Source organism: Trichechus manatus, unplaced genomic scaffold, assembly GCF_000243295.1.
Source record: "Trichechus manatus latirostris isolate Lorelei unplaced genomic scaffold, TriManLat1.0 scaffold00039, whole genome shotgun sequence".
NCBI classification, from domain to species: domain Eukaryota; kingdom Metazoa; phylum Chordata; class Mammalia; order Sirenia; family Trichechidae; genus Trichechus; species Trichechus manatus.
The window spans coordinates 4,940,004-4,959,466 of NW_004443975.1; the positions used below are offsets into that span (position 1 = coordinate 4,940,004).

Below are 19,463 nucleotides of genomic sequence, written 5' to 3' on the forward strand. Positions count from 1 at the left end.
TAGCAAACTAAATTATGACTTCACAGTTATTACTGATTGAGACACAGCTAAATAAAAGAGTAACTCAATTTAAAATGAACTGAAAATCTATTACGTAAGTAGGAGACAGAACCGGCGAAAGTCATAAAGGTGGTATGTGAATGAGCAAAGTCTGGGAAGCATGGGAAGTCTCTATTTCAGAATCCTTTCAGCTGATGGCAAAAGAATCTATTGGGAAGCAGAAAGAAAGGGCTAATGAGACTGCAATTTAGTCTGTAATTCTCAGTCTACAATTCCTCCCTATGTAATTTTTCCTACCCAGAAATACTTTTCTCTCAAATTACTTGTCTTTTGACATTCTACATTGGGAACTCCACATACTTAAAAGGAATGGAATAAGTCAGTGTGGAATTTGATTTTGAAACTATCAAATGATTTAAAAAAATGAGTAATTTATTTAACTATATTAAAAAGTTCTCACTGCCTTCTAGATGTACTTACATTTTTCAGGTGGTGTTATTGTAATTGTCTGAGCTGTAAATTCTTCATCAAAATATCTGGTATCTGTCTCAGATGTTACTTGAGGCTTAAAAGGAGGTACAAGCTACAGGAAGAAAGAAAAAAGGTACTGTTAACAGATTTTAACTCAGGAAAATCCATACCAAGGATAAAAATAGAGAGAAAATAATTAAATGAACATTGCAAAAGACTAGAAGGCTGGTAGATGTGGTACTGGACTTCCCAGTCAGCAGTCCAAACACCAGTGGGTACTTGGTTGCTCTCTATAAAATTTAAGAGATTATGTGTGAAACAGAACAAGGGAGAACCACAGAATAGAGTGGAAGGAGAATGTTGAGGAATCTGTCCTTTTTCCCATAACAAACACACATACAAAATCATACGAATGTGGACCTCTGCAACAAAATGTAAGTTCTTCCTTGTGCCTAAGAGGACAACTTTGCTGGATTTTCCCTTCCTGGTACCTGGCCGAGCAGGTTACTATTAAAAGCATAATTTAATAACACAGCTATTCCCTGTACAGATAGAGTGCTGTCTCTGTACTTCACAAAGAACTGTAACTGCTCTGCTTGAAAGGTGGAAGTCAATGCCTGCCCCTGCCCTGGCATGGGAATTCTTGGCAGCCCCTGACATGACTGAAATGCAAATGTTTTGTCGACAGCTTCCATCAGATCCTCAGCAGGGGCTATGGCCCCGAAGGAGATTCAGGGTAACGACTCTGGAAGTTGGGAGAGCTGAACTCATTGCCTAGGACCTGCAATGGGCAGAGGGGTGGGAGGGGAGGTCCTGGGTTGCTGGAGGTTATGGAGACCTGAGCCATGTGAGTCTCCACCTCAGCAGCCTCCACCAGCCAGGAGGAAGCAGAAGCCAGGGCAGCAGCTCCCTTTTCTAGGGTGCAGGCCTTGAGGGGCAGGCGGACCCTACAGGTTTCCTTTTAAGACAGGAAGCCCAGTCCTAGGGCTGGAGTGGGCCCACGCTCTGATGAGTACCATCCAGGACAGAAGACACCATTTTTGGAATAAAATTCTCACGTGGATATGAAAACAGAAAATAGAATGACAGAAATTAGTATGTTTTATAAAAATTTTACAGAAACAAAAACACACAACTGGCTTTAGATCAATGCATTTTCCCACTCTGTCACCAAATTTATGTTAAATAATTAGGCAAAAATCTTTAAATTACTCTCTACACAGAACATGTTTTTAAAAATCACGGGATGAGTGCAATTTGAAGCATGTTTTCAAAATAAAGGACCACATTTCATTTTACGGCACAGGTTACAAAGCACTTTTCACCTCTTTTCTTTTTATCATTTTTTCCTGTTTGCCCCTAATACACAGCCGTTCTAAGTCTCCAGAATTAGCAAGTGCTCTATCGGGGATCAAACCAAATTCAAGTTCCATTTATCAGCTAGTAATAGCTACTAAGGAACCCTGGTGGCTGCTAACCAAAGGCTGTGGTTCAAACTCACCCACGGCCCCACGGGAGAAAGATGTGGCAGCCTGCTTCCATAAAGGTTACAGCCTTGGAAAACCCATAGGTCAGTTCTACTCTGTCCTTTAGGGTTGCTATGAGTCGGAATCGACTTGACAGCAGTGGGTTGTTTGTTTTAATGTAATAGGAACTAAAGAGTAATATGGCTCCTCTCTCGGTACCCTTTAACTCCCCCACCTGGAACAAGCTCCTCTACCAGTGTTTAAGAGAAACCTCCTATTAGGCCACAACATATTTCTCTCCAGCTGCTGTTAGGACAACTTGACATAAGCAAGCAGTCCACTCCACTGATGGAAATCTTCCGTCTTCCGTTCAGAAACAAGTGCCTTCTCTTCACTAGCATTGTACGTGTGCACACAAAAACACCAAAGGTGATGTATACACTGGAGCATTTTTGGGTTTCTTTTTAGAAACCCTGAGAGATAACTGCCCCCTACCTGGCAGGAAACTGGGCAACTGAGCTTCTGGCTGTGATCTTCCTCCTGACTCTACATTCTACAGATGTTCACAAAACTAAGCATTATCCTTCTGCTCAAAAACTTACCACAAGAAATTCTTTAGCAAAAATGGGCTTTTATTGGGCATTTGGAATAGTTTTGCTTACTGCTGACCCACCTTTACTGTGCACTTGTTTCTAATGTCAAAAATCTAAACATGCCTTCAGTTTAGGGGAAAGTTTCTGTTCATTTAGACAATGAGAGAGAGAATGGTCATCTGTAACTTTTATAAAAAAACAAAATTTAAGATAGTTTTCAAAAGATTCCATGGGAGCTTAACATCAAATTCAAATGTAATGTAATCACACATGACTTCCCTGACCAACTACGTCAGCTACCCTTCCCATCACTTTCTATTCTTCCACTATTTTTTCTTCAAAAAGATTTTTCAACATCTCATACATACATACACGCTCACTCTCACATATGCAAAATATACATACAGTTGATTATTGTCACCATCATTGTATCTTTCCCCCCAATAAATGTAAGTTCCACGAGGGCAGGGACTTTGTTTTTGTTTTTTTAAACAGTTTTACTTAGGTGAAATTGACAAACAATAAACTCCACATGTTATGAGTATACAATTTGATAGTTTTGACATTTATGTGTATGCCCATGAAACTACCACCACAATAAAGATGATGAACAGCCATCACTCCCAATGTTCTCTTGTGCCTCGTTTAATCCCTTCCCCACCCTCATGAACCCAGTAGGCAACGACTGATACGTTTTCTGTCACAGTATATTAGTTTGTATTTTCTAGAATTTTATGTAATTGAAATCCTGCGTTTTCTTCTGGAAGGTTTTACACTTAGAACTATGAGCCATCTTGAGTCAACTTTGTATATGGTACAAATTCTTTTTTTTTTTTTGCATGGACACTTAATTCTTTTAGCATTTTGTGGATTTGTCTACTTTTCTTTGCAGTTCTACTAGTTTTTGCTTCATGTATTTTAAAGTTTTGTTATTATGTACATAACTTATTAAGACTATTACGTCCTCTTGATGAACTGACACCTTTATCATTATGAAGTGATTCATCTTATCTTGGGTAATACTACTTGCTTTGAAATCTACTTCATCTAATATTAATATAGCTACTCCAGTTTTCTTTTGATTAGTGCCAGCATAGTGTATCTTTTCCATCCTTTTATTTGTGTCTTACATTTACAGTAGGTGTCTTATAAGCTGGATATATGTGTTCTTGCTTTTTATCGTCTGACAATCTCAGTCTTTTAACTGGAATGTTTAGATCATTTACATTTAATGTGATTATTGATGTATCTGTATCTCTCTATATAGATACATACCAGTTGCTATCAAGTCGACATCAACTCATGGTGACCCCATGTGTGCAGAGTAGAACAGCACTCCATAGGGTTTTCAAGGCTGTGACCTTTCAGAAGCAGATTGCCAAGCCTTTCTTCCAAGGTGCCTCTGGGTGGGTTCGAACTGCCAATCTTTTGGTCAGTAGTTAAGTGCTTAACTGTCTGTGCCACCCAGAGACTCAAATTATTGATACATTTGAGTTTAAATCTACAGTCTTGCTATTTGTTTTCTACTACTCCCATCTGGGACTTTGTTTCATTTAGTGATATATCCCCAGTTCCTACTACAGTTCTTGCTACAAATTAGCACTCAATAATATTTACTGAATAAATGAATAAATCTACCCTTAGTCTATCCTTTTAGAGGTGAGAAAATTGAGGCTGATATTGGTAAAATGGCTTACCTAAGATGATACAAATAACAACTGTACCCATGTATCCTGATCCCAAGCTTGTTCTATGACAGCACTTACAATAGGAAGACTCTGGATGAAAGCTGCTTTTTGCCTTTGCTTTTTCAGACATAAAGTCAAACTTTTATGCTGAGGGACATCACTCCTCTACACACACACACACACACACACAGAGTAGTAGGAAAAGACAACTCAGTGAACTATGACCATCTATGAAGACCCTAAATTATGTGCATGGGCAAATTTGTAGGGGAGGGCTAGCAAAATAATTGCTACAGTACTTGAACAAAAGCATTCCCATCAGAAACCATTGGGAATACTCAAAGACTTTGGATTTATAACAGATTTCCCAGTCCGTAATACTGTAAATAAGACTTGAAAAAAAAAATTCAAATATTGAATTTTACATTTTGGTTTTAAATCAGTATCTTCATCTCTTCTTTCTTTTCTTCTAGATACATCTCTCAAAACACTCCTGCATCAGTGGACACAATGTAAACTCCCATTTAGAACTGAAAAAGTACTGACAAAAGTGAGAAGCTCTGTAAATCTCAATTACTTTTATGTGTTAATTCAATGGATGGTCATGTACCTTTAACTGTAAAATAACACACTTTTCTGACAAATGCATTCAACTTGGAATAGATCTTTCTTTGAAAGCGAATTTTTCTTCATAAAATGTAGTTCCCAATGATCTAAACAGGAAAATAAGGGTGCTGGGTTTAAGACATGTCTTTCAGTTTACTGAAAAGGTATCTTTTGAAATTGGGTTTACTTGTGCAACCTCAAGTCCATAGAGTGGCAGCAAACTTGCAGCCCCTTAAATCCTTTCATACTGATTTAACATTTAAAATTTTAAATGTTACCAAACTCCTCTACCATTTGCTATCTTTCTGAAACTAAATATTATGTTTTTCTTTTCAGTGTAAGTAACAGAACAGAGAGAAAAATTTTCTTAAACTTGTTAAAATAAGTCACGTTCACTACTTCTGGGGTGGCTAGAAGGACAGCACAGGTGTCCTTTGAAGATTAGTTTCCCCTGACCTTCCTCAGCGACAACATATACCGCTAGGTCTCTACATTCTTTATTTTCAGTTCCAGATGCTTTGGGAACAGAAAGCAGGGATTGAAACTTGCAGTGAAAGCTGACGTAACATAAATTATAGTACCTTATATTGCCTTAGGAGCCCTGGTGGTGCAGTGGTTAAAGTGCTTGGCTGCTAACTGAAAGGCTGGAGGTTCAAACCCACCAGTCACTTTGTGGGAGAAAGATGTGGCAGTTTGCTTTGTAAAGATTACAGCCTTGGAAACCATATGGGGCAGTTCTGCTCTGCCCTATAGGGTCGCTATGACTCAGAATTGACTCAACGGTAGGGGCATTTGGATACTGTCTTAAAAACTAGGTTATCTCCACCATCCTGTGCTGGCATATATGGATCAAAAATAGTGAGAGCACAGATAATGGCAGTAAAAATGGCCAACACTATAGAATGCTTAGATTTGCCACAGATAATAATCTGGCGGTATAATTTTCACCTCTCTGAATCATTAGAGAATAGCTAAGCTTAGTGGGGATTCTGGTTTATTTAATTTCTATTTCCCCTGAAAATGTGGTTTTATACTTTGTGTACATAAACAAGTGCATGTATTAGAAAAGCGGGAGTATGGTAAGATGATTTATTTCTAGCAAAACTAGTAGATCTGTGGCATATATTTATTTAACCACATTATCTGCTAACCTTACTATGCCAATTAACCCTTCTTGACACAAGACTGGAAACTAAAAGAACTATATTTCATTTATGCAAAACCACACAATAGTAATTAATGTTCATGATGTTGACCTTGACCCTATAAAAGAACACACCAAGGGCCAAAGTATACACCACACTAATATATAACTATTGTATCATAAATTGGACCCATTAAAATGAATATTTTAGCTATAACAAATATTAAATATATCTGCTCTTCCTGCTGGAATTTAGAAGTGCTTTTTATCACATGATACGGACACTTCTGCGCTGCTTTAAAAATAATCCCCAGACGTTTTAACTCATGTTTTCCTTTCCTTGAGAAATTTTCCTGTTCAAAAAGAACTTCACAAGCACTCATCCCATTGACTGTAGGTGTGTGGACAGGTGATGTTAATTACAAACATACATAAATACATTACTTGAAGGCCTCAGTTATACTGGGAGAGAAGTCATTGATAAAAATAAAAGGGCTCTCATTAATGAAATCCAGGGGCCTTTATGAAAGGCAGAGGAAGGTAGTAAAAAGACTTTGCTTCTATGGAAGTGTTTATGGGCAAGTTGTATGTATTATAAATCTTAGGACTGCACTGAGAACCAAGTTCCGTGGTCTATAAAGCTCGAGACTGCACTGAGAACCTAAAAATGAACCACTCCGTATCCTTCCTCCAGCTGATTTCACAGGCACTGTCCAGCATCAGCAGTGCGGGAGCCACTGGTCACTATTTCTGATTAGAAATGTTCAACAACATGAGCAAAAGTTGAACAAGTATGTATGTAAATTGGGGAGAAATGAAGCATAAACAATTTTCAATGTATAAGCTGGTTATATTACAAAATGTAAAGTTGGAAAAAACTTGGGACCTATTTCAACACAAACACCAAAAAAAAAAAAAAAAAGAAAAGCTATATAATGTGGGTAGGCTCCCAGGCAATAACAATAAGGCGTATTATACCCAAAATTCAGAAAAAAAAATGCAATATTAATACTACTAAAGATCCCCATCAATACTTATACTACTATTTCTATAGAGAAATTCATATATTTCAGGGAGGATGACCAAGAACCAACCTCCTTGTGCCCAAATTCCAACAATGACAGCCACTCTCTTATTATCACACCAGACCAACCCCTATGGAGGATTCAGTGACAGGGAGCTCCTGAGTTGGGGAATAAGATTTTGGTGAGAAGGAAAGGTAGGCACTCTATCACCTGAAGAGGAAGAGATGCAAGTTCAATATGAGGGAGAAGGGCAGTGAACGGCTTCTACGACAGGTCAGGAAACCCCTGGGAAAGAACCTGCACTTATTGGGAGCCACTACATCCAGACACTGTGCTAATTAATTAATTATAGAAACTAACTGGAATGTCATGAAGAATCCAGAAGGAAGGAGCTAAGATATGAAGGTTGTAGCTTTAGCGAGCAACAGCTGTGTACGGTTCCCTCTCCCCCAAAAAAGGTAAAAGAATGGAGCGGGTGCAGAAGAGGTTCTAAACACACATCCCTCATAAACCAATTGTACATCAAAGGCTCCTCATGCGGGTGTATACTGAACAGCTACATAGCAAAATGGTAAAATGCAAATAAATGGCAAGCAGCACTGCCTGTTAACCTAGTAAAGTCTTGGTTAACCAAGAATTTAAATTATTTGAAATATTCTATTCCCTAAGCAGAACAAAGAAGTAAGCTTTTTACTATCCCTTCTTTTCTATGGATTTTTATTGAATTAGAAAATATTTGCATTGGAAGAGCGTCTTACAGATTTAGTCTAATCCCCCATTTTAAAATGAAAAAAACAGATCCTAAATTTTCATACTAGTCAAAGTCATCCTAAAGCATCACAATATGAATAAAATTCCAATTAATTTTTATCAAACCCTGAAGTACAGGCTCCATAACTAGTCCTTTACTCTTAAAGACTGGACTAGGTGTACTCTGAAATACTCCTACAACACCTCAAACAGCCCGACACACTGAAATGCAAATTCCTTATTTATCTGTTTCTTCTACTAAGCACATGAGCAACTTGAGGGCAGGGACCCTATTTTATTTATCTTTGTATCCCTGGAACCTAGCATAATGTTGAATACAAATTATATAAAAAGTAAATGTTTGTTGACTAAAAATGGAAAATATTCATAGGAGGTTCTTTGGTCCGTCAGCTCCTGATGTCTACTCACCACCAAAAGGCAACGAAAATCCCACATCCCCTAAAATAGTCTTGAGTTTGTTACTGAGAATTGGGACAAGTAGGGAAGGGAACAACCTTGAATTATGGTAGCCACTGAACTAACAACATTCACCGGTAATTCACGGGGCTTAAAAAAGCTCTTCTACTTACACAAGGTCTTTAGAAAGTTGCACAAATGTGATTTGTGACATGCCTTTTTGCATGAATAGGAACAGATTACTGTGTGGTGTGTCACAAGAAGAAAAGGCTTGTATTTGGTTATGCAATAATACACAATGAAGAATAAATACTAAGTTTTGCTTCTGGTAGTGGCCAAAGAGCTCCTACTGGATCAACCCTCATGCAGATAACTATAAACTAAATATCAAAAACTACTATCAGAAGGTACTAGGATGCAACTAAAAACAGGTAAATATTGAAGAGGAGTTGGACACTGGAAGAAGGAAATGACGTCAGATGAATTTCCCATTTTTGTGGCCTTTAGCCTCAGGGCAGGCCCCAGTCTATGTCATGAAGGGCTAAAAATTGGATCAGAAACACAATCTTACTGCCATGAAGAACCAGAGGACAGAGTTTAGGGAAAGCACAGAAACTTTAAGGTGAGGGTGGCGAAACCTCATAAAACAGAGTGCAAATTGCTTATTTTTCTGTTTCTTTTACTAAGCTTGCGAGCAACTTGAGAGCAAGGACCCTATTTTATTTATCTTTGCATGCCTCACACCTAGCATAATGTTTGATACAGACGATATCAGAAGTAAATGTTTGCTGAATAAAACTAACAGAGGAGCCCCGAATTCTGTGTATAAACTCTGCCCAAATCTCTGGCCAACCCTGAACCATCCATGCACAGGCTAGACTCTAAGCTTCCTAAAGGCAGCTACACAAACAGACAAAAATACAAGCTGACCTGAAATTTCAACTGCCACCCACTTGAGAGGAGACAGAGTTTGCAGGTTGCGTTCAGCCATGATAACTTGCCTACTAAAACGAAGAGACCAATACATTTTGCTGCAACCCAAAAGAATCCAGAGGCACGATAACACGTCAGTCAAGATGTCCAGGATACATTCCAAAACGACTTCACATAGAAAGCAACAGGAAAAGGAGACCGACACACCAGAAAAAGGCAATCACAGGAGACATACACGGGGAAGACCAGGATGTTGGAATTAGCAGAGAAGGATTTCAAAGCAGCTTTCATGCCTATGCTGAATGATGTAGAATAAAACATGTGCATAATGTCTGAAAAGATGGGAAATCTCAGCAGAGAAATGGAAATTATATTTAGAAAAACCCAATTGAAAATGTAAAACAAAAAAATACCATATTTAAAAGAAATTCACTGAATGGACTTACAACAGATTGGAGGCTATGTAAGAGTCAGTAAACCTGAAGATCAATAGAAATTATCTAAAAAACATAGGGCGAAAAACGAACAGAGTTTCAGAGACCTGTGGGACAAAATAAAAAGATCTAATGTATGTGTAACTGAGTTCCAGAAAGAGAGGAAAGAGACAATAAGGCAGAAAAAAATATTTAAAGAAATAATGGCTAAAAACTCTCCATAGTTAAAGATATAAGTTAAAAGGCTTGAAAGCTCAGAGAAAGCCAAGCAGAATAAATACGAAAAAATCCTCACCTAGACACATTATACTCAAAAGGCTAAAAACCAAAGGGTAGCAGTCAGGGTTCAATCAAAACTACTGTGTGTATGTATGTATATTTGTGTGCACATATGTATGTACACATATACATAAGATTAATCTCAAAACAAGCCAAAGATTCCAAATCAAAGTAATCTTCCCTGAACACCTCTTGGTCTTCACTGCTTTTATATTATGATTTTCTTTTCCTTTAAAAAAAAAAATGAAGCTTTAAGAGTCAGCATAAAATTAGGCTCTGAAGTCTCCAACCTCCACTGGGCCTCAAACACTGTTACCTCTTTTTCATGTCCCTAGTGAGGTTTCTCTTCAGTTCCCTCTCCCTTCCCTACAAGAGATAGTCACTCTACTCAAGCTTCTAATTTTGACTGCCTTTTTCTCACTCTAAGAAGGCAGGACTCCTGTAATAAAGAAAGTAGGGTTCTGCAGGCAGGAACTACCCCAACTTCCTGCCAAAATGCCTCTAAACATATTTGCTTCAGTGGCCATTCTTATTTCTTTTTAATCCACATCACTATAAAGGTGCCCCATCTCTTTCATAAAGGCTAATCCTTCTAGCTATGTTTCAGGGATCTTGCTCCATCTTACTTTTTTCTATATATCCCCACTGTCAAAGTTCTTATTGGATCTTCCCCACAGTATATAAGCAAAACCAAACCAAATATAATCCATTCTAAAGGCTATGTTCCTCTTCAGCTACTGCTCCCTCTTTCTTTAGTCTTCAATTTTCTTGACAGAGTAGCCTGTGCTTGGTGTTTCCATTTCTTTCACCTTCTACATGACTTAAAAAAAAAAGGAACTATTTAAAGCATAAAGAAAAGAACAGAAACTAATATAACAGACATCCAGACTTAACAGATGTTAACATTTTGCCATATGTGCTTTCAAACTTTTGTTTTTTGAAGATATAAAATATATAGATGCAGTTAAATCTCCTCCCTTTCCTCGCACTCCCTTCAGGAGTGAGATGTTGAACCATATAACATAGTTAACGTTCAACTATTTTTAACCTACAAGAATGACAATTACGTATAATTCAAACAAACACTGTCCTGGGGTTACTTTTGTCACTTGCATATTTTTTTAAAATATTTTAATTGTGATAAAATATATATAACAAAACAATCACCATCCATTTCCAAATGTTTTTCGGTACCTTAAACAGAAACTCTGTACCATTTAAGCAATAACTCTCGCTTTCTCCCTAACCCCAGCCCTTGGTAACCACTAGTAAACTCTCATATCTACATAGTCACCTGGTAACCACTAGTAAACTCTCATATCTACACAGTCACCTATTCTAGGTATTTCATATAAATGGGATCCTACAATATTTGTCCTTTGTTTGATTTGTTTCACTCAGCAGAACATTTTCAACACTCAGTAGAACACTTTCAAGGTTCATCTATGTTGTAGCATGTACCAGAATTTCATTTTTTTATGGCTGATTAATATTTCACTGTATGTATATACCACATTTTGTTTATATATTCACCTGCTGATGAACACTTGGGTTGTTTCCACCTTTTGGTTATTGTGAATAATGCTGCTATGAACATTGGTGTACAGTATCTGAGTCCTTGCTTTCAATTCTTTTGGGTATATACTTAGGCGTGGAATTGCTGGGTCATTTAACTTTTTGAGGAACTGCCAAACTGTTTTCCACAGCAGCTGCACCATTTTACATCCCCCACATCCTTGCTAATAGTTGCTACTTTCTGCTTCTCTGATAACAGCCACCCTAGTGGGTGTGAAGTGGTATCTCATTGTAGTTTAGATTTGCATCTCCTTAACAGCCAATGACATGGAGTATCTTTTCACGTGCTAATGGACACTGATATATCTTCTTTGGAGAAATCACTTTCAAGTCCTTTGCCCATTTTTCGACTGAGCTGTTTGTCTTTTTGTTGTTAAGTTGTAGGAGTTCTTAATACATTCTGGATATTAAACACATCTGGTAATATCCATAAACCAGATGTATGGTTTCTAAAAATTTTATCCCATTCTGTTTCTTCACTTTTTTGATAAAAGTCTTTAATGCATAAAAGTTTTTAATTTTTATGAAGTCCAAGCTATCTATTTTTGTCTTTTGTTGCTTGTATTTTTGGTATCCTATCTAAGAATCCACTGTCAAACACTAGGTTCCAGCCATTGTTCGAGAAGCAGTGAGTTGCCGTTTATGCTGATGGGAAATTTAGCATCAATTAAGGGTAATGGTTGCTCAACATAATTAATGTAACTGATATCACTAAGTTGTACACCTGAAAAAGGCTGAACTGGCAAATGTTGTGTTATATATATTTTTATAACAACAACAAAAGAGCAGCTGCTCATGCTGCTTATGTACAACCAAATACCTCATGGAATTTTTCTTGCTTCGGAGATTGAAGGTCATGGTTTCATGGGACATTCTAGTCAGCTGGCCTAATATTATCTTTGTTTCTGTTCCATCTGCAATTTTGTTGTGTAGTTCCTGGGGTCTTAAAAGCTTGCAAGTGGCCATCCAAGTTACAACAATTGGTCTCTACTTGCCTTGAGCAGCAAAGGAAGAAGGAGAGGCAGAAATTGGAGGAGGAACTGGAATGAGTGTCTAATTGCGTCCATGAACAATGTCCTCCTTTGCCATGAGACCAGAAGAACTGGATTGTGCCCAGCTACCATTTCTGAATGTTTTGATCAAAGATTGTATAGAAGAATCCTGATCAAAAGGAATAAACTGTGTAACAGATTTTAAAATTCTCATGGAATCCGGAATTTCTGGGGCCATTGAGATTGGGTGACCCCCCAAAAAACTACTGCCCTGAGGAAATCTTTAAACCTTAAACTGAAAGTATCCCATGAACTCATCTTGAAATAAAACAACAGTTTAGCTTAATTAGTAAAGAATGTTTGCCTTGAGCATCATGCTCTTTTAAAGAATTATCTATATGCGATCAAACTGACAGCAGCAACTGGAAAGATGACAGGAGAAGCTTAGAAGGCAGTAAGTTTGTGTTAATAGTGTTAGAATAATTCGAAAAAGGATAAGGAGAATGGTTGTGCATTTTGAAGAATGGAATCAATGTCACTGAATTGCACATGTAGAAATTGTTGAATTGGTATGTTTTGCTGTGTGTATTTTCACCAAAATTAAAAAAAAAAGGCGGGGAATAAAAAACCTAGGTCCAGAGACTTTACCTGTATGTTTTCTTCTAAGAGTTTTATTTGAAGAAACTATTCTTTACCCATTGAGTGGACTTGGCATCTTTGTTTTTCAACAATTGACCATATGTTTGGATTTATGTCTGAACTCTCAATTGTGTCCCATTGGTCTACATGTCTATCCTTATACCAGTACCACATTTTTTGATTACTATATCTTTACAGTTTGTTTTGAAATCAGGAAATGTGAGTTCTCCTACTCTGTTCTTTTTCAAGACTGTTTTGGCATTTTGGAGCCCTCTGCAATTCCATATGAACTCGAGGATGGGCTTTTCAATCTCTCAAAAAAGGCTGTTGGAATTTTGATAGGGATTATGTTGAATCTGTAGATCACTTTGGGTAGTACTGACATCTTGCGTCTTCCAATTCATAAACATGAGATGTCTTTCCATTTATTTGTCTTAATTTCTTTCAACGTTTTCTAGTTTCCAGTGTACAAGTCTGTCACCTTCCTAGTTAAATTTATTCCTAGGTATTTTATTGTTTTAGATTATATTGTAAAAGAAATTGTTTTCTTAATTTTCTTTTCTGATTGTTCATTGCTGGTGTACAGAAACACAACTGATTTTTGCATGTTGATCTTGTACCCTGCAATTTGCTGAGTTTATTTATTAGCTCTAGTAGCTTTCTTTTCGATTCTTTGGGATTTCCTATATATAGGATAATGTCATCTGCAAAGAGGTAGATTCAGTTCTTCCTTTCCAGTTTGGGTATCTTACCTTTTCTTTCTTTTTATTGCCTAATTGCTCTGGTTAGAATGTCCAGTGCAAGCAAGTTTTTATACTTTTTCCACATATACAAATGGGCATAAATACAAAGTTTTTCTTTAGTTCATTTTGTTATTTAAATGATGGTATCAGTCTCTAAACATCTTTTGCAGTTGGCTTTGTTTATATATCCTGAAATCTATCAATGTTGATACTTGTAAATCTAAGTTTTTTTTTTCCTTAATAGTACTTCACTATAAGTCAAAATTTAATTACGTATTCCCCCATTAAAAGGCAGTTAATCTTTTCCCCCTTTTAAAAATCATATACTCCTTATTTCTTTTTCTTATCTTACTGTGCTGTCTAGAATGTATGGTAAAAAGCTACCTAGAATCTATTATTTATTGACATCCTTGTTCCCAACTTAAAAGAAAATATAATATTTACCATTAAGTATAATGTCTGTTGAAAGTTTTTGATAAAAACCTGTTCATGAGCTAAAGAAGGTTTCTTTTCCTTCTCATTTGGTAAAAGGGGTTTTTAATATATTTTGATCATGAATTATTTTTAATTTCATTTTCATGAAAAATTCTCCTGTAAAAGTTGAGATGATCATGTGAATTGTCTCCTTTAATCTCTAAATGTGATAAATTATATTAATAAAATTTTCTAATGTAATCATCACATTCTTAGAATAAATACTACTTGGATATGAACTCTTAAATATTTTTACGTTTGGAATTTTTTTAATATTTTATTTCGAATATATGAATCTATGTCCGTAAAAGGCTTTTAATATTTCTTTCTGGTATTTCTCTTACCAGGGTTTGGTATCAAGGCTATAACAAATTTGAGAAGCATTCAACCTTTTTTGTTGTTCTTCTGAAACAGGTTGTATAAAATGTTGCCTAAAATAGGGATTGTCTTTGGTTTGAAGGTTTGATGGAAGTTACCTAAAAAAATCTGGGCTTGATTTGCTGTTTCTGTATTGGGGAGGGAAGACTAGAGTTGGAAGGTAACAGATTTTAACTAATTTAATGATCATTTTGTTGAGTTAGTTTGTAATTTAAATATTTTTAAAAAACTATCCATTAGTTCTCTTTTTTCAGATAAAGAGCAAAATTCTTTATGGTAGTTGCATCATGTTTTAATGTTTGTAGTTATGTCCCGTTTTCATTCCTAATATTTTTTGTGCTATTTCTTTTTTCTTGATTATTTTTGCTAGAGATTTGTCTTTTTTCAGCAGTCTTTTACATTAATGTATCCTAGTTTTGCTGATCCTCTCAAATGTTCACTTCTATTTTTACCTTTATTATGAGCTTCTACTAACTTTCTTTGGGTTTATTCTGTTTTAGACGTTTGTTTTTCCTCTAACTTTTTAGATTTGGAAGTGTAGCTAATTAATTTTCAATCTTTCTTTTTTGTTTTGTTCCCCTAACTATTGTTGTTAGCTCCCATCAAGTCAGCCCCCAACTCACGGTGACCACATGTACAACATAATGAAACACTGCCTGGCCCTGTGCCATCCTTACAAGTGGTTGTGGATCAGACTGTTGTGATCCAAAGGGTTTTCACTGGGAAGTAGACACACCAGGCCTGTCTTTCTAGTCCCTCTTAGCTTGGAAGCTCTGCTGAAACTTGTTCAGCATCACAGCAACACACAAACGCCCACTGACAGACAGGTGGTAGCTGAACATGAAGGGCACTGGCTGGGAATTTAACCTGGGTCTACTGCATGGAAGGCAGAATTCTACCACTGAACCACGAATACCCCTCTCTGGCTGCATTATACAAATTTCATTGTCATTGAGCTCTAAATATTTTCCAATTTCCACTGTAATTAATATTTCTTTTCTTAATTATAAAAATATAGATAACATAACATTTGCCAATTCAACATTTTTTACATGTACAATTCAGTGAGACCAATTACATCAATCATGTGTAACCATCACGAGTATTCACTGCCAAATTCTCTGTCACCATAATCTGTGGTTTGATTCAGGGGTCAACAAATTTTTTCTTTAAGGGCCAGATAGTAATACTTTAGGTTTTGCTGGCCACATATGATCTGTCTTACATTTAAAAAAGTGTTTTTGCTAACTTTCAATCTAGCATCTCTTGGTTTGTAATGCGAAAATTTCAGTTTGTTTTAGAAGTGGTTGCTAGACACAATAGCCTTTTCCTATTCCCCTAATTTGCCTGTTCTTGCCTGAGGGCCTTTAAACTTGCTATTTTCTTTTCCTGGATGGTTTCTTCTCATTATTCTGGTCTCTTCAAACCTTACCTCCTCGGAGAGAGCTTCCATGATCCTTCTATCTGAAATAGAACCTTTTCACCTACCACACTCTGTCCCATTACATTGTTTAAATTTTCTTTATAGCTCTTACCACAGTCAAAAATTATCAGATCTGTTTCTTTATTGGTTTAGAATGTGTCTCTTTTCTCTTGAAAATAATCATCAAAATCAAGGATTGGATCTTTCCTGTTCATCGTATTACTCAATACTCCAAAAAAAAAAAAAAGCCTGGTACATAATTGCGTTGATAAATATTACCAATGAAATAGATTACTGGTATTAAATCTACCTGGTCAAAGTATATTAATCTTTTCTGTAGAACAAAATTTCATTTACTAATAATATTTCATTTAGGATTCTTAAATCTGTAATCATTAGCTTACTAATTCTTTTGTATTATTATGACAATTTTTTGTCAGGGTTTAGAAAAAAGGGTTATGCCAGATCAGTAAAATGGATTTGGAGTTCAGCTTCTACTTAAAACTATAGAAGGCTGCAAGAACTGTCATTGCCTTCCTAACATGTGAAAAGGCTGAGAATCTACAAAATCATGACTTTTCTTGAGTCCATCAAAGAACTAAGGTAGAAGGGCAACAAACTACACTTGAATCCCAAAGAGTAAAAATCCTCTTGGACAAGAAATGGGACACATGAACTATTTCATCTTTGCAAACATAAAAGGAAGAGGTAGCCACCAAACAAGTGGCCAAGAAGAAACTAGCTAAGTTCAATGAATTCTGGAAGGTCAACTGTGGGCTAGTCTGACAGTTCAGAACAAATAGGAGACAAAGACACAGCACAAGTAAACACTTTTGCAGGCTTCTACAGGGGGTTATGAAAAAGATTATGGACAGGGCAAGAGAGTGGAGAGAGAACCCCTCAGTGGTGCATGGACAAAAAAAAAACTCACCCACTTTACAAGACTTTCACCATTTCATCTTCTTTCATATGGATCAACAGACTTAAGCTACTGGGAGAGGGGCAGAAAATCTTCCTGCTCCCAGGGCTCAGATTCACATCTACTGCATCTGGGGGAGGGAAGAAGACACTCTGCCTATTTCTGAGGAGGCAGTAGGGAACACTTTTGGGCCCAGGATCCTGCTCTGATAAAAGCAAAGATCCGATACTGATAGAAGAGAAGCAGGAAACTCTCCTATCCAAGACCCAACAAGAGTCAAGAAACAGTTTGGCTTCCATAGATGACAGTCAGGAACTCCAGCGTGCAGGGCCTGCCTAGGACACAGACTGGACGAGGAGCACTAAGAACCCTTCCTGTCCCCACCACCAGCCTAGCACCCAGTAACAAGGAATACCAGTCTATTGGTGAGAGCAGGGCAAGAGTATATAGGGAGAATCCCTGTGTGCTGCAGGTGCCATACTAGGCACAAAGTAATAGCAGCCTATTGCTAGAAGAGTATAAAGTCTGTGGTGCACTGAAGGTGAATACAGCAACCACAAACTCAAACCCAGTTCACTACTAACTAGACTAGGGATTGGCAAGTATAAGAATTGTTGCTATATTTTTAAAGGGTTACAAAAGAAAAGAAAAACAAAGACTATGTGACAGAACCGTACAGGGTCTGCAAACCTAAAATATTATCTGACCCTTCAGAGAAAAAGTTTGAGAACCCACGGACCAAACTGATTCAATTCCCCATACCAATGGTCTCACTGAAGAAGAGGTATGCTAATATCTGGGCATAAGTACAATTCACATCAGTTACTGCTCTTCTAGTCCTGATAACTGACAAAGAATTGGAAATAAGAGGTACCAAAAGAAAAAAAAAAAAAGGGCAAGAAAAAACAAACTATGGTCAGGAAACAAAGCAATGAACAGCATCAAATCCAGGGATCATCCAGCTGTTGAAACCATTGGTGACTTTAAAATAACTATGATTAAGATGTTTGAAGTGCTAATGGAAAAGGTTAACAACATCCAATAAATGGATTGAGAATTTCAGCAGAGAGATGTAAACTACAAAATAGAGTGAATGGAAATGCAAGAAATAAAAAAATATGAAATCAGAGATGAAGAATTCCTCTAGGACTGGACATAGCTGTGGAAAGAAACAGAGTACTTGAAGTTAGGTTAACAGAAATCATCCAAACTGAAACACAATAAAACAAAATAAACACAGGAGGGGAAAAAAGAGTAAAACAAAAGAACAAAAACTACTACTGTCACAAACAAAACCAAAACAAAGCATTGAAGAGCTTAGGGAAAATATGAACAGGTCTAACATACATGTAATTGGAGAGCCCATAAGGAACAGAAAGTGTGAATAGGACAGAATAAATACGTGAAGAACTCATGGCTAAGAATTTTCCAAAATTAATAAAACACAGAAAACCTCACTTCAAAAGCTCAAACACACACACACATACACACACACCCAAGAAATAAACAAACCAACAACAAAAACACCAAACACACCATGATCAAATTGCTGAAATCAAAGATGAACAGAAAATCTTAAAACCAGCCAGGGGGCTAAATGCACAGATATTTTTAAAATATTGAAAAAACAAACAGACAAACAATTTTGCAACTCCAGAATTTTATATCTGACAAAAATATCTTTCAAAATCAAGGAAAAATACTATTTCAAACAAACCAAAGAAGAAAGAAATCATCAGTGGCAGTCCTGACATACAAGAAATTTTAAAGACTATCCTTTAGGCAGAAGGAATTATACCTGATGGAAATTTAAAACTATGCAAAAGAAATAAGAGAACCACAAATGGCATGTATGAGTATAAACATAAAAACATTTTTATTTATTAAAACCCCTTAAAACATAACTGCAACAACAATTAATCTTGGGATTTATAACATTTACAACATATGTAAAGTAAAATACATGACAACAATAGCAAAAAGAATAGAGGTAGGTGAAAACAGAACCAGACTGCACTATTCTGAAGCGTATAGCAGTATCCTGAATGCTGTATTTTTAGTTGAAGACAGAAAAAGCAAAGAGAATAGATGGAACAAAAAGAAAAAAGTAGGATGGGAGAATTAAATCAAACCAACCAAATCCAATAATTATATGAAATATAAGTGGTCTATACACCCTAATTAAAATGCCGAGATTGTCAGATGGCAATAAAAAGCAAGACCCAACTATATGCTGTCTAAAAGAAAACCACTTTAAATATAAAGACACAGGTATGATAAATATAAAAGAATTAAAAAATATACAATGTAAACATTAATCAAAAGAAAGCTAGAGTGGCTATGCTGATGTCGGCAGTCTATTGATACCAGCAAACATAGACTACAGAACAAAGAATATCGCCAGAGATACAGAGGGTCATTCATAATGATAAAGAGGTACATTCATCGAAAAATATAACAATTCAAAATTTGCGTGCACCTAAAAACTGAGATTTAACATTAAAAAAAAAAAAA

At 36.5% G+C, this 19,463-nt stretch overlaps 1 protein-coding gene across 6 annotated transcripts in view; it reads right to left on the reverse strand.

Annotated features, from left to right (window-relative positions):
- AKT3 (AKT serine/threonine kinase 3) overlaps nucleotides 1-19,463 on the reverse strand; it is a 137,175-nt gene that overhangs the window by 17,908 nt on the left and 99,804 nt on the right. For 5 of the 6 annotated variants that reach the window (XM_023730897.1, XM_023730894.1, XM_023730896.1 and 2 more), the window contains one exon: nucleotides 481-583. In XM_023730897.1, coding sequence (XP_023586665.1) covers nucleotides 481-583 — 103 coding nt within the window. Of the gene's footprint in view, nucleotides 1-172; nucleotides 208-480; nucleotides 584-19,463 lie in introns of those variants that run through there. The other variant, XM_023730895.1, reaches the window with a different exon arrangement.